The sequence below is a fragment of the Prionailurus bengalensis genome, chromosome B1 (genome assembly GCF_016509475.1).
Source record: "Prionailurus bengalensis isolate Pbe53 chromosome B1, Fcat_Pben_1.1_paternal_pri, whole genome shotgun sequence".
In the NCBI taxonomy this organism is placed as follows: domain Eukaryota; kingdom Metazoa; phylum Chordata; class Mammalia; order Carnivora; family Felidae; genus Prionailurus; species Prionailurus bengalensis.
The window spans coordinates 166,109,530-166,134,761 of record NC_057344.1 but is presented as its reverse complement, the minus strand read 5'-3'; the positions used below and the strand labels follow the sequence as shown (position 1 = coordinate 166,134,761).

The 25,232-nt window shown below is 39.1% G+C and overlaps 1 protein-coding gene across 3 annotated transcripts in view; it reads right to left on the bottom strand.

The window, feature by feature from the left end:
- The window catches only part of CORIN (corin, serine peptidase), a 260,812-nt gene that overhangs the window by 141,588 nt on the left and 93,992 nt on the right, over positions 1-25,232 (bottom strand). For all 3 annotated transcript variants that reach the window (XM_043572726.1, XM_043572727.1, XM_043572728.1), the window contains exon 5: positions 15,794-15,975. In XM_043572726.1, coding sequence (XP_043428661.1) covers positions 15,794-15,975 — 182 coding nt within the window. The remainder of the gene's footprint in view (positions 1-15,793; positions 15,976-25,232) is intronic.

Genomic DNA, 25,232 nt, shown 5'->3' with positions numbered 1-25,232 from the left:
TTTTTTTAAAAAGAGATGAACCTCCAGCAAATGTCACATTTAGTAATTACAAAAGCTTGTAATAGATTTAAATCATAATTTCTATGATAAATTAATCAAAAAAGAAGTTGTTGACACTCGGAATCTCATGACTGAGGGAAACTGTTTCGAAGTAATACAGGGTTTAGTTCTAGAGATGTATGGTAGTGTGATAGAAAATAATTCACAGCATTCAAAGAGATTACACTAGAATGAAATTCTGTTGAAGGAAAATAGAAATAAGAGTTCAGGGAGAAAGAGAATCAATGTAATGTCCATTGACTGTGAAGAGAAGAGCTTGTAATTTTTGAATGGTTGGTGAAACCCCCTCACTATGGCATTTAAATTCCTTTGGACACATTTAAAAAAGGAATACAATGGTTTCATTGTAAAATGTCAATTATTGTGATATATTTTAAATTATACTCTTTGCCAACTACATTCATGATTCAAAATTTTTAGACAGTAACTTCAAATTGTGCAAGGGGTGTATCGTTTTTCAAAATCCTTTCAGGGTTCCACAGGCAAAAATATTTAGAAGACCACAGCTTTAAAACACTGTCTTACACTGCCTCCTCAATTAAAATTTAGCTCATGGGGTGCCTGGTTGGCTCAGTCGGTTTAAACGTCCAACTTCGGCTCAGGTCAGATATCAGGGTTTGTGGGTTCGAGCCCCATGTCGGGCTCTGTGCTGACAGCTCAGAGCCTGGAGCCTGCTTGGGATTCTGTGTCTCCCTCTCTCTCTGCCCCTCCCCCATTCACACTCTGTCTCTGTCTCTCCCTCAAAAATAAATAAACATTAAGCAAAAAAGAATTCAGCTCATTTTGTTTCAATGGGTGCAGGGCTTCAGACACAAAATAAACATACAGATTGAACAGATGAAAAGGGAGACTGCAATTACTTCCCAACTGCTGAGCTCAATGGAATTGAGGTTATGAAGATGGCAGTGCTATTTGGCATAATGAAATTGCAATTTCAAAAGAGATTCACAGATTTTGATGTGCTGATCCCGAATCACACATTAGTTTCAGCGGGCGGCCTAGAGTTCAGACACTTGGATGGCTGAGTTACTAGGCAATTACTACATCATTCTAGTTCAATTTCAAGGAGAACTGATTGAGCTTAAGAAACTATATCCACCAAAAAGACATTAACAGGTATCCCTTCTTGGGAATTTTTGAAGACAAATACAAAACTTAGAACTAAGCTAACATTTTAATCATGTGAAGGGAAAAAAAAATCCCAGCAATTTCTTTCAGCTACCTGGTTCTGTTATGATTAAATTGACCACCCTTGGGGGATATAAAGCTGAATTTAGAATTAAAATAAAGGATGCTTTGAATGGTTCAGGGTGTGACAGAGGGGCATTCTTGTTGCAGTGATCAAAGTGATTACTGACCAGAAACGCTTAGAGGTATGTACTTATATATGTTGAAAACATCAGACCTTTCCTTTGTAGCTAAACATTTCTGTATTTGATCATAATCTGTAAATCCACAGATGGGGATTTCTGATTGTGAGGCACGATACTGAACAAAATGTGGATGCCCTTGGTCTTGAGCCACTGAACAAAATAATACAGGGCTCAGTCTGTGCTCTTGGGCTTCTGAGTCATCAACCTCTAAGCCGTGAGACCAACTTGTAGAGAGAGTAAGAAGAACGAAATGCAAGTGAGGGCAGGCACCTCCTTATTTCTGTTTGAGGAACCACTGTGCTGCCTCGAGCAAAGCAGTGTTTGGCAGAGAACAGAAACCTAATCTCAAATGATCTATAAACAAAAATTACTGAGCCCAAAGAGAACAGGTAGTATTTAGGCTCAATGAGAAGTCTATTTTGTTTGGCACTGCTTCTTCTGGCTGGGTATGTGGCATAGAGAAATCGAAACGAGACTGTGGTTCTCACAGAAAAACAGTGGGAACACACCAGATGAGCATTTCTTACAGTTCAATAGATAGAAAGAAGTTGTTAGGGACTTTAAATAATTTAAAACAAAAACAAAAACCTTCAAGGTTCAATTCATAGCAGAATGAAATTCAAGTTGATCATGAATTTTATTAAGAATTCTTCCATGTCCTTGAGTCTCTCACTACCCCAATGACAAGGATAATAATAGCTGTTACTGGTATAGCTTCTCTTTCGTACCTTGTCTTTGGCTATTCACCCTAATGGTCTTACAGACAAGTGTTTAAAAGAACGGGGAGGAGATATCTGGGGGAACAGCATGGCAGGCAGATAGAACAGAATATCTAGAACCTAAGAAGCAAAAAGGAAAGTATTAAGAGAGGCGTCAGGGGGGTAAGACAGCCAGATAATGTAGGGCCGGATGTATGTTGCTCTGAGAAGCACTAGTTATATTGAATTCTGTGTGACTGGTGCTCCCCTGGAGTTGTCCAATGCAATACTGACGGGTGGCCCTGAAGGTTGTAAGGATGGTGGCTCTTAAACTGAATGAGATGGGAAACCTTTAGAAAGCTTGGAGAGTAGAGAGGTGAACATTTAAGTGGCAAAAAAGAACATTTTGTTTCTGTGTGGAAAATAGGAAACAGGAGCAAAGGAAGGAAGCAAAGAACTAATAAGGAGTTGGAAGGAGAGTCCAGGAACAAGTTGAAGTGGCTTGGGTCAAGTGGTGGTTATGGAGGTGGTGAGCACTGGTTGGATTATGTATATATTTTGACAACAGAGCCAATGGAATTTGCTGATAGATCAGCTATGGTATGAGAGAGAGAGAATAGGGTCAAGGATGACCTAAAATTTTTGGCTGGAGCAACTGGAATAGAAAAATTGTTATTTATTAAGATGGGGGAAGCTGGGAGAGGAGCAGGTGTGGGGGCAACATCAGATCAGTTTTGTATGTGCTATGTTTAACATGCCTTTCAGACACTCAAGTGGAAACAAATAGAAGGCTGTGTGTGTGTGTGTGTGTGTGTATGTGTACGAGAGAGAGAGAGAATGAGAGAGAGTCCTAAATATGCATGCAGTCCCAAAGTTCAGAGAAGATTCAGGCTTGAGACTCACATTGGTAGTTTGTGCATGAAGCCACAGCCCGAATCAGATCACTAAAACAGGAAAGATCCAAAGACTAAGCTGTAGGGCACTCCAATGTTTAGAGGTGATAGAAATGAGGAGACACATCAGAGGAGGCTGAAAATAAGTGGCTTCTCCCTGGAATCCAAGGGAAGAGAGATTATCAGGGAGGAGGGAGTAATTAAATGTGGCAAATGCTGCAGGAGGTCAAGTCAGAAGAGAACTGAGAACTTTCCATGGGATTTAGCAACATGGATGAAAATCCCTGGAGACATGGAGAAAAGTAGCTTTGTTTGATAAATGGAAGCGAGGACATTGGAATATGAGTATGAAGCTTGGGGACGTAGAATAAAATTTGGGGTGAAATATAGATTTAAGAGTCATCAGTACTTACATGGCCACAAGCAAGAGATTTCCTAGAGGAAACATACAGAATGTTAAGGAAAGAAGGTTGAGAGTAGAATCCGATAAATGCCAAAATGTAAGGAGTCTGTAGAGGAAAAGGAAAGAGTTCAGAGAGTGGCCTGTGTGGTGGGAAGCAGATCAAACAGAGCATCGGTATAGAAATCAAAGGCAAAGAGAGTGCTACAAATGGAGAAGTCAATGGGACAAAAGCCTTCCCAGGCTTTTTGTGGGGCACAGGCAAATTGTATACATCCTCCCCCACTATCCCTTGTCTCTGCCATTACAAGACATAATACTTATAGTAGATACTATCAGTTTCCAAAGCTAAAGCAAGTAAGTGCACACTCCAGCCACCTCACTCCTCTAGTGGAATACTTCTGAGCCATATGTTGTACACTATTGCCCAGATTTTCCCAAGAGATTAAGCTCTCCAGTTGCCCACTAGGGTAGCTGGTTTAATAATTTACTTTTGTTGGCCATCTTCCCTTCCCTAAATCACATCTACCCTCCCTCACTGTCCCATGCCTCTCTCAAATACACCATTTATGCTCCAACTCTTGTCTCAGGCTCTGCTTCTGTGCTTAGATTCTATTTCTCCACTGGTCTATAAGCTTTTTTAAAAGTGTGCAGGTAATCTTTCCTTTTCCAGTTCCTGGCAAACTGCCTGGCATACAGAATATACTTCTAAATATCTGTTTAATTGAAGCATTCATATTTGCATAGGGTGTTATGGTTGGCAGAATTCTTTCAGATACATTCTCTCCTTTTGCCCATAAAACAGTTATACCACCCAGATGTATAATAATAAGTATTCCTATTAAAACGGGAGGAGGGGCACCTGGGTGGCTCAGTCAGTTGAGCATCCAGCTCCTGGTTTCAGCTCAGGTCATGATCTCACCATTTGTGAGTTCAAGCCCCATGTCGGGCTCTGTGCTGACAGTGCAGAGCCTGCTTGGGATTCTCTCTCTCTCTCTCTCTCTCTCTCTGCTCTTCCTATGCTCTTTCTCTCTCTCAAAATAAGTAAATAAACTTAAAAATCAATGGTGAGAAAAGAGGGGATAAAAGAGTTTAAGAAACTTTCTCAAACCCACATAATTCGTAAGTAGATAGTCAGGACTTGAACACCATTCTTCAGACCTAAGTTTGGTGCCTTTAAAAGAAACATCTACATATGAAAGAAAGAAAATGTTTCCTTAGTTTAAATTTGAATAATTTAAAACTGTAAATGTAGGAAAATTTGAAGTTCTAAGAAAACCCCATTTTGTTTGACTATTCAATTGTAACAAAAAGTTCCTGGCTAGCTCTTAGTAACTTCATGACGCTACCTATAATCAAACTTTTGCCAGTGTCTCTGGCAAAACACTGACACTAAGTACCTCAGAGAAACAGTATTGCATTATTTATCCCAGATGAATCCACATGTCAACAGGAGAAATCCAGAGTGTGAGTTTTACCAAGATCCCAAAACTACCCTTTTGCTGCTACTGGGCTGAAATGGTTGCTCTCAGGGACCAGAGCTAAAAAAGGCAAATAAGAGAGGAGGAAAAGGAAAAGGACAAGGAAAAAAATAAATAGCTGAAGTTCTTTCATGGCCGGGGAGATTTCTCTAGACCTACAGAAATACCATTTAAAAAAGCCTTTTCATATGTGATCACAGAGAAGGTAGAGTAAAGGATTAGTCAGAAAGCTCAGAATGATTGATGGGCCTTGACCTTTAGCCCCTGAGTTCTCACAACTCAACTACGGAAACGCACACAAGTGTTTATTTTGAAACCTCTGAAGAACACTTCCCACGGCGTTGTCATTTAGCACATGACTTACTTTACAGGATGTAGCATGGCTAAAAGACAGAAAGGACGAGACAACCGTGTATCCTTCTATATGACAACAAAATATCTTCAGTGTTGACTGAAGGATGCTAAAATAAGAATGAAATTCACAGAGCTGTGCCTTGGGAAAAGCAGCTGTTACAAGTCATGGGTTTCGGTTCAATTCAGTCTGAAAAGACATTCAGAAAGCTCCTGTGAGTAGGGGGCTGTAACAGGGGGTAGTGCTCAAGGATTAATAATTGAATCTCGGGATAGTCCCATGATGGTGGACTACTGGGAAGATGATAGGGCGGGCGGAGGGGGGGGGGCGCTAGATTTAAAATAACCTTGAAACGATATCCCTGACCCTTTGTTTCCTAATTAATTAAATGAAGATGATAATACCTCAGAGATCTACTCTGGAAGCAAGTGAGCTAACAGCTATGAAGGCATTCTGGAAAGGAGAACGGGGTCCATAACATAAGGGGGGAAATTATTATTTTCTTGGGGCAAATTATTCACAAGTGGGAAAGAGAAGACTAAAATGGTAATTAACTTTTAATGACCCTTCATTTCATGGGTTGAATAGGAGCCTGATGCCCAACACAAGTCCACAGGGCTGAATGCCTACAGAATAGCGTTTCTCTTCATCTTTGTAGGTGGGATCCTTCTCTTTTTCGGATACTCAGAATTCCTTTATGCAGTTGGTTCCCCTCTACTCCACTGACATTTAACCTGCGTCCCTTTGTAGTTTCTGTGTGACAGCATGTATAAATGTAGTCACTCATTCTCTTCTTACATTGGTTCTCACATAAGGGTGGACCAGATTAGGCTTAACACTCCTTAAAAGTAGGAAGCATGGAAATTATTATCATTGATATTATTAAATACTTTGCAAAAGATAAAACATTAAACCAAGGCTTCTCAAAAGCAGCCCTTTTGATACTTTGGGCCACATAGTTCTTTTGTTGTGATGAGCTGTTTGTGCATCGTAGGAGGTTACGTAGCATACCTGGTCGCTACTCACTAGATGCTGGTACCAACTTCTTTCTGTATGTAGAGTTGTAACAACCAAAATGTCTACAGAAATTGCCAAATGTTCCTCAGTGGGGCTACAAAGTGACTCTTGGTTGAGAACTCCTGCACTAAATGGGTATAAACTAATATTATGATTATTGTGATTACTTTTATTTTTTCAGATTCCCTGGATGATGCTCAAAACAGAGCAGGTACTCAACTGGTATTTGTCAAATAAATGAAAAAATGAGAAAAGGACTTCATTAGTTGTATTTATAAGTGGCCCTATAGCATAAACCCTTATATGATTAAGACTATATTATATAACAAAGACTTTTCTAGTTGTATTCATATTCTTAGTACGTGAACACATATTTAGTAACCATGTGTGTGTATGCTAGAAATTATGTTCTTAGGCACACACAAAGATCATAGCTAGCAGTAGCTCTCTCCCTAGGACATGTATCATGAACATATCTAGGATTGCTACATCCTATTTATCCATTAAGCACGAGACAGAACAATTATTTTAAATTCTAGGAAAATATTGCATCAAACACTTTTTTTATCAGGTTTATTTTCAGAGAATCAATTCTACGCAGAGAAAATATTACAACAAGAATTCTAAAAAGACTATGACAAGCAGAGGATCTCAGATCCTCGTAGGAAATTTCTGTCTCTTTAAGCATATGTTTTTGGATGTAAATGCTTCATCAAACTTCTAAGGTACTTTTTGAGATTAGAAAATTTATATTTTCTGATATCTGGAGAACCTATCTATATTCAGTTGGCATTTCAGTCTGAGCTATTAAATAATATTGATAATCTTACTTTGATTTTCAAGAAACCCTTTAACCATCAGCGTTAAGGAACACTGATGATGTTTTGATTCTTAAATTTTCTCTATGGATTCTTTTTTTTTTATTTTTTTTTTTAATACTTTTTTTTTTTTTTTTTTAATTTTTTTTCAACGTTTATTTATTTTTGGGACAGAGAGAGACAGAACATGAACAGGGGAGGGGCAGAGAGAGAGGGAGACACAGAATCGGAAACAGGCTCCAGGCTCCGAGCCATCAGCCCAGAGCCCGACGTGGGGCTCGAACTCACCGGACTGCGAGATCGTGACCCGGCTGAAGTCGGACGCTTAACCGACTGCGCCACCCAGGCTCCCCTCTCTATGGATTCTTAAATCCTGTACCAATGGGCTACATTTTCCAAATGACTTCTAATAAAGACAACTAATAAAGTGTTCTTATCAAAACAGGGGCAAATGTAGCTACACAAGATAAGATGTGAGGGACTTCTCTTTCAGATACACTCATCCTTCTTATGGTTTATTGCTATATACCGTCTTTTGGATGGAAACCCAGCTTAACATCAGACCTCTACTAAACATTGTGTCAAAAAAAATAAAATAAAACAAACTTCTACTCCTGGCTTCAGTGTAGTAACTTCCAGCAGGTCTATGCCCTCATCAAGTAAAGCTAGAAAAGCCAGATAAAACAGAAGAAACATCTGTATCAAGGCATCTTATAGCTCTCGAGACTGTTAGGACGTGAGTGGCCAAGATCCTGGAGAGAAAATAACTGTAGAACAAAGAGTGTGCATTCTGTGGATATGTTTTCCCCTTATGGAACTTTCCAGTTATTGGCATGGTGCTATAAACTGAGAATCTGGACATAGCACAGCTGCAAAGAGGCAGAGAAACCAGTAGACATCTTGGCATTCCCACAGGTATAGAGAGACACAAGTTAGAGTTTGGATACTGCCAAAGGGATGAGGTATTAAGGGGCCATGTATGTGGTGAGAAAGGAGACAGAGACAAGTAGGCCTATCACTTGGAAGGATTTTCCCCTTTCATTTTCCACAAAGAGCAAGAGGCTAAAGACCTCTGCAACATAAAATGGAAATTCCAGCAATCTTATTGTTCTGAGAAGGGAAAAATAGAATTTGGGATTGCCCAAGGAAGAACAGAACACAGTAAAAACCCAGTTTCTCATTTGGGACCACAGGCAAAGTGCACCCTCAGACTTAGGACAAACCAGAGGTAGGTAGATGGAGCCTTATTAAAACAGCAAAGTCAGTCAGTCTGTGTTGGATCCAGGTGATCTGTTCCACTATGTGTCTAGCCCTCAAGAAAGGCCTTGTTGTCCCAACTGTCAGCCAACAGTCTTTATCTCCTTCAGATTTTGCTCCAACCGCAGAGAGCTGCCTCACCCAAAGGTACACCCTACCCAGAAAGGACCACATCAATGACTCAGATGGGGATGTAAAGAACCAGCTATTTGGGCCTAATATGGAACACCTTTCTCAGATCACATATACTCCAGAGCTTTGCATGGATTTAGCAAGAGACTTTGAAGGGCCTGGATCAAATTTCAATTTCTTCTTCTGCTCAATCCTGTTTACTCTCCCTCCTTTACACAAGTGCTGATGCCTAATGAATATCCTGTACAACAAACTCCATCTCAATGACTGCTTCTGAAAAACTCAACTTGTTTGTGACAGTCTCAGGAGTGATCCAAGAGAGCATGTTGTAACATACGGTTATTGATCTGGATTACTCACTGCTGTGAAAGTGTTGTCATTCCTGGTAGTTAGGGCAGACATTCCCCGACACAATCAGGGAGTCCAATTGTTAAAACCCTCATCAGAGGTGAATTGGAATAATGTACCTATGCAAAGGAATGCACTGAATGGGGTTTGAGAAGTGAAAAAAAAAAGTAACTATAAGGACAGTGAACTGGATGCCTTACTGCTAAGCATCAATGACCTAGAAAACAATAACTCAAAGCTACAGATAATTGTAACTCATGTGTGAAAGCCAAAAAGCCTCTGCAGTAGCTTAGAAAGAGGCTCTTACAACACCGTAGCTGGAGAGTCTAGAAAACTGAGGACCAAGCCCAAGAATTAATAGTCAGAGTGTTCAAGCTCTACTGAAGGATAAGCAGCGAATGAAAGCAGATCTTTTTGGCAATGTAAAGCCTGAATTAGGGAGTTTAGAAAGAAAGAAAGAAAGAAAGAAAGAAAGAAAGAAAGAAAGAAAAAACGAATGCTGACACTTGGAATAAGAACAGCTGGGAATATCCCTCTGATGTCTTACCTCTAGCTGACATTGAGGCTCTACATAAGTAGGAATTGAAGGCTAAGGCAGAGTTGTAAATTGCCAGAGTGTTTAAGTCCTACCACAGTATACACACAGAACCCATTGGAAAAGGGTGGGAGACTTATTGGTTCAAGGCATTTTAAAAAATATCTCTCCAATAAACAGCTCACCACTGAGCTGCTATCTGGGTAAAACTTTCAATGGCCAGACATGACAAAGAATACAAATGTTACAATACAAAGTTAGTTTAGGGAAATCACTAAACAAGTAACTAGTAACAACACCAACTAGTAACAACAACAAATCCTGGGGAGAGGGAAATTTTGATTTGAAGAGTTGTACATTATATTATTTAAAATATCCAATTTTCAACAATAGCAACAAAATATGACAAAGAGACAAGAAAGTATGACTGATATGTAAGGAAAAAAAACAGTCAATAGAAACTGTCACCGAGGAGGCTCAGATATTGGACTTACAGACAAATAATTTATATCAGCTATGTTAAATATATTCAAAGAATTAGAGAAACCCATTTCAAAAGAACTAAAGTATAATAACAATGTTTCAACAAATAGAGCATTAACAAAGAGATATAAATTAGTTTTTTTCTTAAAAAAATGAACCAAATAGAAATTCAGTAGTTGAAAAGTACAACAATAAAATGAAAATTTCACCAGAGATGCTTAACAAGCAGGGTTGTGGGATCAAGCCCCATGTTGGGCTTTGCACTGGACATGAAACCTGCTTAAGATTCTTTCTCTCTACCCTTCTCTCCAGCTCTCTCTCTCTCTCTCTCTCTAAAAAAAAAAAGAAAAGAAAAAAGAAAAAAAAGAAAACAAATAGCACAACAGAAGATGTAGATCTTCTCTTATTAGTAATTACATTAAATGTAAATGAATTGAACACTATAGTCAAAAGGCAAGGATTTGCCTAGTGCATAAAAAAACACTATTCAACTCATATTCAGAGACACAAATAGGTTGAAAGTTAAAAAATTAAAAATTTGAGGGGAGACTAGATGGCTCAGTCAGTTAAGCCTCTGACTCTTGATTTGGCTCAGGTCATGATCTCACGGTTCATAAGTTTGAGTCCTGCATTGGGCTCTGCACTGATAGTGCAGAGTCTGTGAGCCTGCCTGGGATTCTCTCTCTCTCTCTCTCTCTCTCTCTCTCTGACCCTCTCCCACTCAGGCTCAGTCTTTCTCTCAAAAATTAATAAATAAAAACATTAAAAAAAAGAAAAATTTGAGATGCATACATGCTTACATATATTTTGCTGTTGTTAGATGTAATGTTCTACAGATGGCTAGTAAATCAAGTTGGCTTATAATGTTTTTCAATTCTTCTTCCTTATAGATCTTCCACCTAGTTTTTCTATCCACTATTGAAAGGGGAGTATTAACTGTTATCTATTTTTCCCTTTAATTCTATAAGTTTTTGCTTCATATATTTCTGAGCTCTGACATTAGGTTATGGCTTCTTGATGCATTGATTCTTGTATCATTTTTAAATGTCCTTCTGTGCTTCCAGTAATAATCTTACTGCAAAGCTATAATAATACAGTGGATACTCACATAAGAATAGACATATCAATAAATGGAATAGAATTGAGATTTCATACATAAACCCATACATCTGTGGCCAAATGATTTTTGACAAGGATACCAAGTCCATTCAATGGGGAAAGAATTGTCTCTTCAATAGTTGGTCCTGAGATAACTGGATGAGGTTAGACCCCTACCTCATACCATATACGAAAATTAATTCAAAATGAATTGATGACCTACATATGAGAGCTAAAATCTTAAAACTCTTAGAAGGAAACAGGAGTAAATATTAGCAACCTTGGGTTAGACTAAAACTTTCTAGACATGACATTAAAAGCAGAAGTGACAAAAGATAGATAAGTTGAACTTCCTTCAAAGTTAAAAAAAAAAAAACTTATGTGCTTCAAAGGACACAACCAAGAAAAGTCACTTGAGGGGTGCCTGGGTGGCTCAGTTAAGCATCCAACTCCTGACTTTGACTCAGGTCATGATCTCATGGTTGTGAAATCCAGCCCTGCATCAGGCTTCATGTTGACAGCGTGGAGCCTGCTTAGGATTCTCTCTCTCCCTCTCTCTCTGCCCCTCTCATGCTTGTGCTCTCTCTAGCTCTTTCTCAAAATAAATAAATAAACATTAAAAAACAAAAGAAAAGTCACTTGAAAATCACTTGGAGAAAAAAAAAAGAAACAGGAAAATCATTTGAAAAGACACTCCACAGAACATACGAAAATATTTGCAAATAATATATCTGATAATGGGCTTGTATCCAGAGTGGATGAAGAATTCTTACAATTCAACAATTTATTTTATTTTTGTATTATTTTTTTAATGTTTATTCATTTTTGAGAGACAGAGAGAGAGACAGAGCATGAGTGGGGAAGGGGCAGAGAGAGAAGGAGACACAGAATCCGAAGCAGGCTCCAGGCTCCGAGCTGTCAGCACAGAGCCTGACACAGGGCTCGAACTCACAAACCGGGAGATCATGACCTGAGCCGAAGTCAGGTGCTCAACCCACTGAGCCACCCAGGCACCCCTAATTCAACAATTTAAAGACAAATTACCTAGTTTTAAAATGGACCTCATATTTGAAAATATATTTCTAAAAAGACATACAAATGGCTAACAAGCTCATGAAATGTTGAATTAACTCCATAATTAGTCATTAGCAACATGTAAAACAAAACCACAATGAGATATCACTTCCTACCCACCAGGATGGTTACAATCAAAAAGGATAAAAAGTGTTGGTGAGGATGCAGAGAAACTGGAACGCTTCTACACTGCTGGTGAGACTGGCATTTCCTCAAAATGTTAAACAGTTATTACTAGTCACAGCAATTCTACTCCAAGATACATACCCAAGGGAATTGAAAACATATACTCACATAAAACTTGCACATGAAAGTCTACTGTAGCATCATCATTCATAATAAACAAAAAGTAGAAACAACCTAAATGTTCCTCAATTAATGTATGGGTTAAAAAAAAAAATAGTATAATCGGGTGCCTGGGTGGCTCAGACGGTTAAGCGCCGGACTTCGGTTCAGGTCATGATCTCACAGATTGTGGGTTCAAGCCCCGTGTCAGGCTCTGTGCTGACAGCTCAGAGCCTGGAACCTGCTTCGGGTTCTGTGTCTCCCCCTCTCTGCCTTTCCCCCACTTGCCCTCTGTCTCTCTCTGTCTCTCAAAAATAAATAAAACCAAAAAAAAAATGTTTAAATAGTATGTTCATACAAAGTAATAGTAATTGACAATAAAAATGCATGAAGTACTGATACATACTGCAACATGGATAAACCTTGAAAACTGCCAAATGAAGGCAGCAAATCACCAGAGGTCCCATATCATCTGATTCCATTTATGCGAAATGGCCAAAATAGGCAAATCCATAGAATCAGAAAGTAGATTAGTGGTTTCCAGGGAGTAGGAGAGGAGAAAATGGCACTACTGATAATGGGTATGGGGTTTCTTTTTTGGGTGATAAAAATATTTTGGAATTAGATGGCTGTGATGGTTGCACAACTCTCCAAGTATACAAAAAAACAGTTAATTATACATGTTAGAGAGTGAATGTTATGGCATATTCATTATATATCACTAAATATTATGTTTTTAACATAATATAGAGAAAATCGTATCATCTCACAAGTGTAGAAAATGCATTTGATAAAATTCAAAAACTACTCATGATTTTTTTTTTTTAGGTTTATTTATTTTTGACAGAGACAGAGTGCGAGCATGAGCTGGGGAGGGGCAGAGAGAGAGGGAGACACAGAATCCGAAGCAGGCTCCAGGCTCTAAGCTGTCAGCACAGAGCCCGACGCGGGGCTCGAACCCACGAACTGTGAGATCATGACCTGGGCCGAAGCTGGACGCTTAACCGACTGAGCTACCCAGGCGCCCCAACTATTCATGATTTAAAAAAAAAAAACCTTAGCAAACCAGAAATAGAAAGGACTTCCTTAATCTGACACAGATATCCATAAAGTCTTCCTGCAAACATTATAATTAAAGGTGAAATATTGAAACCCTTCTCTGACAGAGGAAAAACAGAAAGCACGATTAGAAAGGAGAAAATAAACTGCCATTTGTAGATGACATAATGTGTACTTAGAAAATCCAAATGAGAGTTATAAAAATCAATATGTGATTTATTTCTACACAAACAGAAAAAAAATTTTTTTGAGTTTCTATTTACAATGACATCAAAAATATCAAATACCCATGAATAAATCTAAGGGAAGATGTGTAATATCTTTCTGGTTGAAATTACCAAACATTTTTGACAAAATTTAAGGAGTAAGTCATTAAAATACTTAATTAAAGATTACCATAGTATATCATTTTGATGGTTTGGAGGCCTCAGTGTTGTAAAGCAATTCTCCCCAGTTTGATTTATGGATTTAATACAATCCCAATTCAAAACAAAACAAAAGAAAACAAAAGGCATTTGTGGCAACTGCAAGGTGATTTGAAAATTTACATAAAATGGAAGGGCCAAGAATAGGCAAACCATCTTTAAGAAGAAAAAGGCTGAAAGACTTACACTATTAAATTTAAAGACTTATTATAAAATTACAGTGGTCCAGACAGAGTGGTATTGGCTTAATTCTATGTCAAATGGAGGGTCTAGATATATATGTACATATAATCAATCACTTGACTGATAACCAAGGTGACATGACAGTGCAGAGGGGAAAGACAGTACTCCAAATAAATAAAGGGCAGTGGGGTCAATTAAATATATGTGCAGGAAAAAAAAAGTTAATCCATAGCTCACACCATACACAAAAATTAGTTCCAGAATATTTTAGGTATAAACGTTAACACTGAAACAATAAAGCTCCAAGAAGAAAACATGGGGGGTGGGGTGGGGGAAAGCTTCTATGTTTTGATGTAGGCAAAGATGTCTTATATAAGATATCAAAAATGAATCACAAAATAAAGGGTTGATAATATGGACCCATTAAAATTACAACCTTCTATTCCACAATAGACACTAATAAGAAAAGCAAGCCAACCAAGTGGGAGATAGTCACAATACATATTCCCAAGAGTTGACATATCCAGAATGCATAATGAAATGAAAATCAAGAACAAAAAGGGAGACTTCCCAGTCAAAGAATGGACAAAATACTTGGACAGACACTTCACAAAAAGGAATATTCACACAACTAAAAGTTTCAGAAAAATCAATCTAACTCATCAGGAAAATGCAACTTAAAACCACAAAAGATCACAGCACCATGAGAATTGCTAAAATGAAAAAGACAGCAACAAGTGCTGGGGAGGATTTGGGGCAACTGCAACTTTCAAACATAGCTGGTAGGAGGATGAATGGGTACAAACACTTTAAAAAACTCTGCTGAATAAACATATGAGCATGTTCAAAGACATGTACAAGAATAGTCGTGGCTCCACTATTCATAATAGCTAGAAACAACTCAAACATCTATCAACAACTGAATAGAAAAAATATATTGGGATATAACCATATATTAGAATACTATACAACAATGAGAATGAAGGAACCACAAAGGTGAAAACATAACGAATCTCTCAAACATAATGTTGAGCAAATGAAGCTAGATACAAAAGGAGTCCATCCTGCTCAATTCCAGTGACATGAATCTCAAAAGTAGGCAAGCCTATCTAAGATGGCAGAAGTCACCTTAGATTGCTTCTCTTAGAAGAGAGGTTTCTTTTGGGTTTCTTTCAGACGACTGAAAGGGGGCTTGAGAGATTTTTCTGGGATGCTGGACCTTTTGTGATTTGCTTCTTCCACTTACCTAATATTTTCAAGGTTAATCCGTGTTGTAGCATGTATCAGTACTTCGTGCATTTTTACTGTCAATTACTATTCCGCTGTATGAATATACTATTTTTTTAAAATCCATACATTAGTTGAAGAACATTTGGGTTGTTTCCACTTTTTGGTTACCATAAACAATGCCACTTATGAACATTTATGTATAAGTTTGGTGTGATCTATTTCTTTAAATTTTTTTTTTCAACGTTTATTTATTTTGGGGACAGAGAGAGACAGAGCATGAACGGGGGAGGGGCAGAGAGAGAGGGAGACACAGAATCGGAAACAGGCTCCAGGCTCTGAGCCATCAGCCCAGAGCCCGACGCCGGGCTCGAACTCACGGACCGCGAGATCGTGACCTGGCTGAAGTCGGACGCTTAACCGACTGCGCCACCCAGGCGCCCCGGTGTGATCTATTTCTTAATCTGGGTGCTGCTTATAAGGATCTGATCACTTTCATAAAATGTATTGAAGTATATATTATTTGTATATGTGCTTGTATGAATAGCATTTTTCAATAAAATTTTGTTTAATGAAATGAAACACAGACACCTACATTGCTTTCCTTTCTCCTGTTGTGGTGAGAAGCAAATCCTGCTGACGTTGCTGCTTTCGTTTTGGACTCTAAACTGGGAGCATGTGAGGAAATCCGGCCAGGAGGCATTCACCATCCCTAGGACTGATTCACAGCCCTCTTTTGCAGCCTCACAGAAGGACCTACAGGGCAGGAGTCCATGACTAGAAGGAAAGAAAAGATGAAAATTAATGTTTTTATAGACTACTTCCTGAAATAACAATGAAATTAAAGAAAAGCTGGCCGCCAGTGCTGAGACATCATCTGAATCTATATTTAGTGTAGTCAACAATTTAAATTTCCACATTAAGTCCTAAAACAAGGATTTCAGCCACCCTATTATCATGATTCTGGGGACAAGAAGCTAGTTCCATAACATATCAGCTCACTATCTCTTGTAGAAGTATTTATCCCAAATGATTTTTTTCCCTCAATTTCGTGTGAAGTAAAACTGTCAAAAAAAAAAAAAGGAGCTCTAGTTAATCTCAAATGGAGTAAATTAACATAGAAATGAAGGTCCCCAAATTGGAAAAGCAGAAGTAGGTCACAAAATAGGTTAATCTCATTTCTTCATCTTCCCTTTGAGAAATTAAAAGTATCTTTGAGAGGCAGACAGAAAGCTGTGCCTTAACCTCCACAGCCTCCCCAGAAAAAAAAGCAGAGACAAGTGGAAACTCAGTTATTTGTCTACAGTAAGAAACTATTTATCTTCGGTTTTTAAAGTTTTTTATCTTCTCAGATTTCTCTTTTATCTTTGGCAAAACAGAAGAATGCAAACAACTGTCTGCTGTTGGTAAGGGTAATGATGCTCTGGGAGCCTGTCTCTACTCAACCGCCAGGCAATCGAACACTTCTGGATCAGAATGCTACAACACGAAGGCCAGGGACTTGTTCCCTTCCAGACACAGGTGGCGTTTCCTACTTTGCAGCAATAAAATGTATCTATCTCTCACCCTGGCTGGTGATCGGGCTAAGCCATTTCAAGTGGTTTCAAGGAAACTGGGGAAAAAAATATACATGTCAGTCAAGGCAAAGCACACCCTGTGACAACCTTAAACGATATCTGGTTCAAACCCTTACTGGAGATGGGCCTAAGAAGATTCTGGGACACGCTCAAGAGCACAATCTTCTTAATGGCAGAAGCGGGAAGAGAATCCAGGTGTTTGAAATTTCAGTTCATGCTCTATCTACTCTTCCATATTGTCTATTCCCACATAAGGATGGAATAATTCAGCTTTAAAAATCCTTTGATGAAACAAGAACATTAAAATTCCCCATTGATACTTCTATGGATTGCAGAAACATGTACCAGCCACTGATAGAGTGATAGAGTCGGATAGAATCTATAAAAGAATCTCGGGAGAGAGATCTTATTATATATAAAAACATGGGGGCGCCTGGGTGGCTCAGTCAGTTGAGTGTCCGACTGTTGATTTTTGGCTCAGGTCATGACATCACGGTTGGTTCGTGAGTTCAAGACCTATTTTGGATTCTGTGCTAACAGCACGGAGCCTACTTGGGATTCTCCCTCTCTCTCTGACCCTCCCTTGCTCAAACTCTCTCTGTCTCCCCCCAAATAAATAAACTTTAAAAAGAACAACAAAAGTATGGAAACGGGGTCCTCAACAATTACACTCAGATGCAAATGCTTTTGGCCTTCGTCTCAGGAATTTGTCTTAAAACTGAGTATCTTTTAGGGGCGCCTGGGTGGCTCAGTCGGTTAAACCTCCGACTTCAGCTCAGGTCACGATCTCACGGTCCGTGAGTTCGAGCCCCACGTCGGGCTCTGGGCTGATGGCTCAGAGCCTGGAGCCTGCTTCCGATTCTGTGTCTCCCTCTCTCTCTGCCCCTCCCCCGTTCATGCTCCGTCTCTCTCTGTCTCAAAAATAAATAAACGTTAAAAAAAAATTAAAAAAAAAAACTGAGTATCTTTTAGAATCCTGATCTCCATATAATTATCTACCTACATTAAAATGTAACTAAATTTATTAATGAAGATGCAGAAAGAGAGGTTTTGCATTTGAAAGATTAGGTTTGGGACATAAAATTATGAATCGGTTCAGGCAAGTTTCTTGGTATAAAGAAGACACTTGACTGCCATCGTGATGTTTATAGGACTTGAGAAAGCATCACTTAAATAGCATTTTAAAATCATATTCCAGAGAAGTTAGAGACTGTATTTTCTCAAATAAAACCGAAGGACATGGTTGAGGAAATCTGGAAAACACAGAATTCTTACGCGATTCCTTTGCGACACTTTGCTAGGTTCTGTTCTAAGTGCTTCATGTGCATTAACTCATTCATTTCTCATTATGGCCCCAAATATACAAATAAAAAAGTTGAAGCACAGGACAAATAAGAAGAGACTTGCCCAAGATCACTGAGGTAGTGAGTGTCAGAGCCAAGATTCAGACCCAGGCAGATTGATCCCAGGACACGCTCAGTCAAACTCTATTTATGTGAGTCTATACTTCAAGAACGCATGTTCCAAAAGCACCACTCAAGGTTAGTTCAAAACTTGATACAGGCTCCAGACCACCACAATAAAGAGAAGTCACAACAAAGCAAATCAAATGCATTTTTTGGTTTCCCATTGCATTTATAAAAGTTATGTTAACACTACACTATAGTCTATTCAGTGTGCAATAGCATCATGTCTAAAAAAGTGGTGTCCATACCTTAATTAAAAAAATACTTTATTGCTAAAAAATGCTACTCATCATCTGAGCTTTCAGCGAGTTATAATCTTTCTGCTGGGGTGCAGGGTCTTGCTGCTGACTCATCAGGACCCTGGGGTACAGGGTCCTGCTGCTGGGGTGCAGGTGGTGGTTGCTGAAGGTCGGGGTGGCTGTAGCAATTTCTTAATATAAGACAACAATGAAGTTTGCCTCATCCACGGATTCTTCCTTTCATGAACAATTCCTCTGTAGCACATGATGCTGTGTGATAGCATCTTACCCACAGTAGAACTTTCAAAATTGGAATCAATCTTCTCAAACCTTGCTGCTGCTTTATAAACTAAGCTTATGTAGTATTCTAAATTCTTGTTGTCATTTCAATAATTTTCGCAGCATCTTCCCAGGAGTAGATTCCAACTCCAGATACCACTTTCTTTGCTCATCCATAAGAAGCAGCCCGTCATCTGTTCATGTTTTGTCCTGAGATTGCGGTAATTCGGTCACATCATCAGGCCCCACTTGTCGTTCTAGTTCTCTTACTATTTCCACCACATTTGCAGTGACTTCCTCCACTGAAGTCCTGAACCCCTCCCTGTTATCCATGAGGCTCGGAATCAACTTCTTCCAAGCTCCTCTTAATGTTAATATTTTGGCCACTTCCCACGAATCACAAATGTCTTTAAGGCATTTGAATGGTTAATCCGATCCAGAAGGTTTTGATTTACTCTTCCCGGATCCATCAAAGGAATCACTATCTATGGCAGCTATAGCCTTACAAAACACATTTCTTAAATAGTAAAGACTTCAAAATTAAAATTACTCCTTGACCCATGGGCTACAGAATGGATGCTGTGTTAACAGGCATGAAAACAACATTAACCTCATGGTTCACCTCCATCAGAGCTCTTGGGTGACTAGGTGCATTGTCAATGAGCAGCAATATTTTGAAAGATTTTTTTTTTTTCTGAGCAGTAGATCTAGCTTAAAATATTCAGTAAATCATGGTTGTAAACAGATGTGCTATTATCCAGGCTTTGCGTTCCATCTATAGAGCACAAGTAGAGTAGATTTGGCATAATTCATAAGGCCTCTAGAGATTTTGGAAGAGTGTAGAAACACTGGCTTCCATTTCAAGTCAACCACTGCCTTAGCCCCTTATAGAGTCAGCCTGTTCTTTGAAGTTTTGAAGCCAGGCCTTGACTTCTCCTCTCTAACTATGAAAGCCCTAGGTGGCATTTTCTTCCAATAGAAGGCTGTTTCATTTATGCTGAAAATCTGTTGTTTAGTGCAGCCACCTTCATTAAGTACCTAACCTAGATCTCTGGGTAACTTGCTGCAGCTTCTACGTCAGCACTTGCTGCCTCCCCTTGCACCTTTATGTTCTAGAGATGGCTTCTTTTCTTAAACCTCATGAACCAACTTCTGCTAGCCTCGCCCTTTTCTTTTGCAACTTTTCCACTTCTCTCAGCCTTCACAGAATTGAAGAGAGTTAGGGCCTTGCTCTGGATGAGGCTTTGGCTCACAGGAATGTTGTGGCTGGTTTGATCTTCTATCCAGACCTCTCAAACCTTCTCCCTATCAGCAACAAGGCTATTTAGCTTTCTTATCATTCATGTGTTCACTGGAGTGGCACTTTTAATTTCCTTAGCACTTTTCCTTTGCATTCACAATTTGGGTGTTTCGCACAAGAGGCCTAGCTTTCGGCCTCTCTTCGCTTTTGATACACCTTCCTCACTGAGCTCAATCATTTCTAGCTTTTGATTTCACGTGAGACACGTGGCTCTTCCTTTCACTTGAACACTTACAGGTCACTGTAGGGTTATTCATGGGCCTGATTTTAATATTGTTGCATTTCATGGAAAAGGGAGAACTGAGGAGAGGGAGAGAGACAGGGGAATGGCCAGCTTGTGGAGCAGTCAGAACCCACACAACACTTACTAAGTTCGTTCTCTTATATGGGTGTGGCTCATGACCCTCGAAAACAAATACAATAGTGCATCAAAGATCACTGATCACAGATCATCATAACAAATATAGTAACAATAAAAAAATGTGAAATACTTCAAGAATTACCCAATGTGACATAGAGACATGAAGTGAGCAAATGCTGTTGGAAAAATGGCGCTGATAGACTTGCTCGACACAGAGTTGCCACAAATCTCCAATTTGTAAAACATGAAACATCTGTGAAGCACAATAATGGAAAGTGCAATTAAACAAGGTATGCTTGTATACACTTTGAGTGGACCAGCCGTATACACGGGGTTGGGCTCTCCCTTCACTCCACAAACTCCTAGTTAACTTGCAATGAATCGGTATTTGCCCAAGGAGCTAAGGAGCACAAAGGAAGGGTAAAGTGATTTCTCTTTCTTTTCCAGGTGTGAGACAGCCCACAGTCATGGTACAAGCCAGGCTTGTCTTCAGCATTCTTTCTTTGCCTTCTAGTTCCTGACCTTCCCAGTTTCTGACATGATCCTGGCCACCCTCACTCCAGCGTCCCACTTAGATAACCGCCCCCCGCCCAGACCATTACTCACTCTTAAACATTTCCTTCCCTTCCTACAATCAAAACTACATTCCTCAAATGATCAGATCCCAATTAGGCTGCCAAAGAAGAAAAGAGATGAAAATAGCACAGAGTAATTCATAATAACCGAGGGACACTTAACCTTCCCAAGGTTTTTGCATCATTAGAAGATGGTTGGAGCAAAGGAATCGCTAGTTGATGGAATGCCAGGTGCCATTTACCAGGGAAACATTCATCCAATAGAGTGGGGTGGGGGAGATCCATGCAAAGCTGTCGAACACGCAGAGCCCAATTCTCTCGAGAGGTTCACGGACTTTTCCTCACTTCTGAGCCCACGTATTTTTGGATGACTCAACATCTATTCTCAGAATCTTGTAGAAGAGCATTAAAATTTCACGCAAGCACCTAGCAGATTGTTTTCATGTTCTAAAGCTGAGTCTTACCTGAGATAAGACCGTTACGGACTCTGATCAAGATCGTTTTCTGTAGGAAAGCATACGTCTACCACTCTAAAACTTCCACACAGCCACTCCTCACTGTCTGATCCTGGGCCAACAATTCACTCACACGAAGACTCACACTTTCCTCATTCGAAAAGTGAGGGGTTTGGAAGGGCTGGTTTCTCACGGTCCTTTTCCTACTAACATTCTATAAATCAAAATTCATTCTTTAACACAATACTTCTCAGAGGAGCAGGGCTAAACCTACCAGCTTTGCTAAATTTCGAAAGGTAACAGACATTTTTTTTTTCCTTAAGATTTGTTCTGGGAATATATAGAGACATTAAAATACCATTAGGCCTTCCATTCTAAAAATAGGACTTAAGAAAAATGTCCAGAGTGTTTCCAAATAGCTCTCTTAAGAGGGGTAACCGACAGAGACCTGTTAGAGCAGGACATGTGAATGGTGATGAGTATTTATAACAAGCAGCCCTTTTAAACAGGGAGCAAAACGAGGAGCCATTTGTTCTTGCTTTGCACGAAATCCAACTGCCTACGAGGGCTTGAAGTATTTGGCTTTTCATCACATGGAACAGTGTGGTGAGACAGGCCACACTATTTTGGATTAGGAGTGTCTATACCCAAGCAGTAAGCAGACTGACATCTGAAAACAGTGCACCGCACAGGCGAAGAGTCAGATTTGGCTATGAGAATACTATTTTAGCACGGGCGATTATTTTAAATTGATGTGGGAAGCGCATTTGGTGTTGTGCCCAAGTCCCTAACACATTTCAACTAAAGTTCAAGCAGAAAACCTGTTGCATCACCTCTGTAACTATTTGTTGAAACAAAGACATATAAAGAAATACATAAATAATTCCACTATATAATGATAGTGAAGCTTTTATTTTCACGAGCAGGGACATTCTAAAATAATTTACCTAAAAAATGGGAGATTTTACCAATATAATTTTTAGTGAACTTATCTACCAAAATTGTTAGCTTTATTTACAGTTTTTAAAATTTTTTTTTTACTGTGCCCTTTAACCAACATCTCATGTCTCCCCAAATCTATACATGTTATTTGCAAAAAAAAAAAAAAAAAAGTTCTGATAAAGAGATAAATTTTAAAGTTCCTGAACAAGGTCACAAAGTAAGCTTACATAGCTATGGGTTTTAAATTTGACAAATCATTTATTTTTTCAATTTCTTTACTTTGGCCTACTTTTTGACTTACAGACAAGTTATAGGAATATTACAAAAAGTTTCCATATATCCTTCATCCAGCCTCCCCCAAGGCAAACATCTTATATAACTACAGTATAATCATCAGAACCAGAAAATTAATATTGGTACAATACCTTTAACGAAGAACTCTATTCCAATCTTCCCAAGACCTCCATTCGGGATCTCACACTGCATTTTGTTGCCACTTTTTATTTTTGGCAAAGAAACCAACCTTTCAATATATTAGAAGAGCTTAGGATTTAAAACTCTTTTACCATTTAAAAAAAAAAAAAGAGTCTCTGTGACAGGCAGACTCTAAGATGGTCCCTAATGATCCTCACCTCCTGTTATTCATGCCTGTTGAAGTCCCTCCCTCTCCTTGAGACTCCTTACAACCAATACAAGGTAATGGGATGTCATTCCATCATTACGGTACATAAGATTATGACTTCTCTATTGCTAGCACACTCTTCCTTATTGGATTTGGTAAAGCAAGTTGCCATATTGGGGGGCTCATGTGACAAGAACTTAACAGTGACCTCTGGGGGTGCCTGGGTGGCTCAGCCGGTTGAGCATCCGACTTCAGCTCAGGTTGTGATCTCATGGTTCATGGGTTCGAGCCCCACGTTGGACCCTGTGCTGACAGTTCAGGACCTGGAGCCTGCTTCTGATTCTGTCTCCCTCTCTCTCTGCTCCTCCCCCACTCATGCTCTGTCTCTCTCTCAAAAATAAATAAACATTAAAAAAAAAATTTAAGAGTGACCTCTGGTCAACAGCCAGCTAGAAATAGGTCATCAGTCCAATAACTCTTGAGGAACTGAAATTCTTCCAATTGTATGATTCAAATAAGACCCCAGCCCTGGCCAATACCTTGATTGTACCCATATGACAGACCCTAAAGCAGAGGATCCAGGTAAGTCATTCCCAGGTTACAGACACCAGAAACTGTGAGATAATAGATGTGTAATGTTTTCTTTCTTTCTTCTTTCTTTCTTTCTTTCTGCTGTATTATTAAGTATAAAGATTTCTTTTTTCCAGTAGATTTTATTTTATTTTTTAAATTTATATGCCAATTAGTTAGCATATAGTGCAACAATGATTTCAGGAGTAGATTCCTTAATGCCCCTTACCCATTTAGCCCATCCCCCCTCCCACAACCCCTTCAGTAACCCTCTGTTTGTTCTCCATATTTAAGAGTCTCTTATGTTTGTCCCCTTCCTTGTTTTTATATTATTTTTGCTTCCCTTCCCTTCCCTTATGTTCATCAGTTCTGTCTTAGAGTCTTCATATGGTTGAAGTCCTATGATATTTGTCTTTCTCTGACTAATTTCACTTAGCATAATACCCTCCAGTTCCATCCACATAGTCGCAAATGGCAAGATTTCATTCTTTTTGATTGCTGAGTAATACTCCATTGTATATATATACGTACATACATATATACACGTATATATGTGTATCTATACACGTGTATATATATGCGTATATATACACGTGTATGTATATGCATATATATATACACGTGTATATATATACACGTGTATGTATACACGTGTATATATATATATACACGTGTATGTAAATGCATATATATACACGTGTATATATACACGTATATATGTGTGTGTGTGTATACACACACACACACACACACACACACATATATATATATATACACACACACATACCACATCTTCTTTATCCATTCATCCATCGATGGACATTTAGGTCCTTTCCATACTTTGGCTATTGTTGATAGTGCTGCTATAAACATGGGGGTGCATGTGTCCCTTCGAAACAGCACATCTGTATTCCATGGATAGCTGCCTAGTAGTGCAATTGCTGGGTTGTAGGGTAGTTCTATTTTTAGTTTTTTGAGGAACCTCCATACTGTTTTCCAGAGTGGCTGCACCAGCTTGCATTCCCACCAACAGTGCAAAAGAGATCCTCGTTCTCCGCGTCCTTGCCAACATCTGTTGTTGCCTGAGTTGTTAATGTAAGCCATTCTGACAGGTGTAAGGTGGTATCTCATGGTGGTTTTGATTTGTATTTCCCTGATGATGAGTGATGTTGAGCATTTTTTCATGTGTCGGTTGGCCATCTGGAGGTCTTCTCTGGAGAAGTGTCTATTCATGTCTTTTGCCCATTTCTTCACGGGATTATTTGTTTTTTGGGTGTTGAGTTTGATAAGTTCTTTATAGATTTTGGATACTAACCCTTCATCTGATATGTCATTTGCAAATATCTTCTCCCATTCTGTCGGTTGCCTTTTAGTTTTACTGATTGTTTCCTTTGTCGTGCAGAAGCTTTGTATTATGATGAGGTCCTAATAGTTCATTTTTTGCTTTTGTTTCCCTTGCCTCCGGAGACGTGTTGAGTAAGAAGTTGCTGCGGCCAAGATCAAAGAGGTTTGTGCCTGCTGTATCTTCAAGGATTTTGATGGCTTCCTGTCTTACATTGAGGTCTTTCAAACATTTTGAGTTTGTTATTGTGTATGGTGTAAGAAAGTGGTCTAGGTTCATTCTTCTGCATGTCGCTGTCCAGTTTTC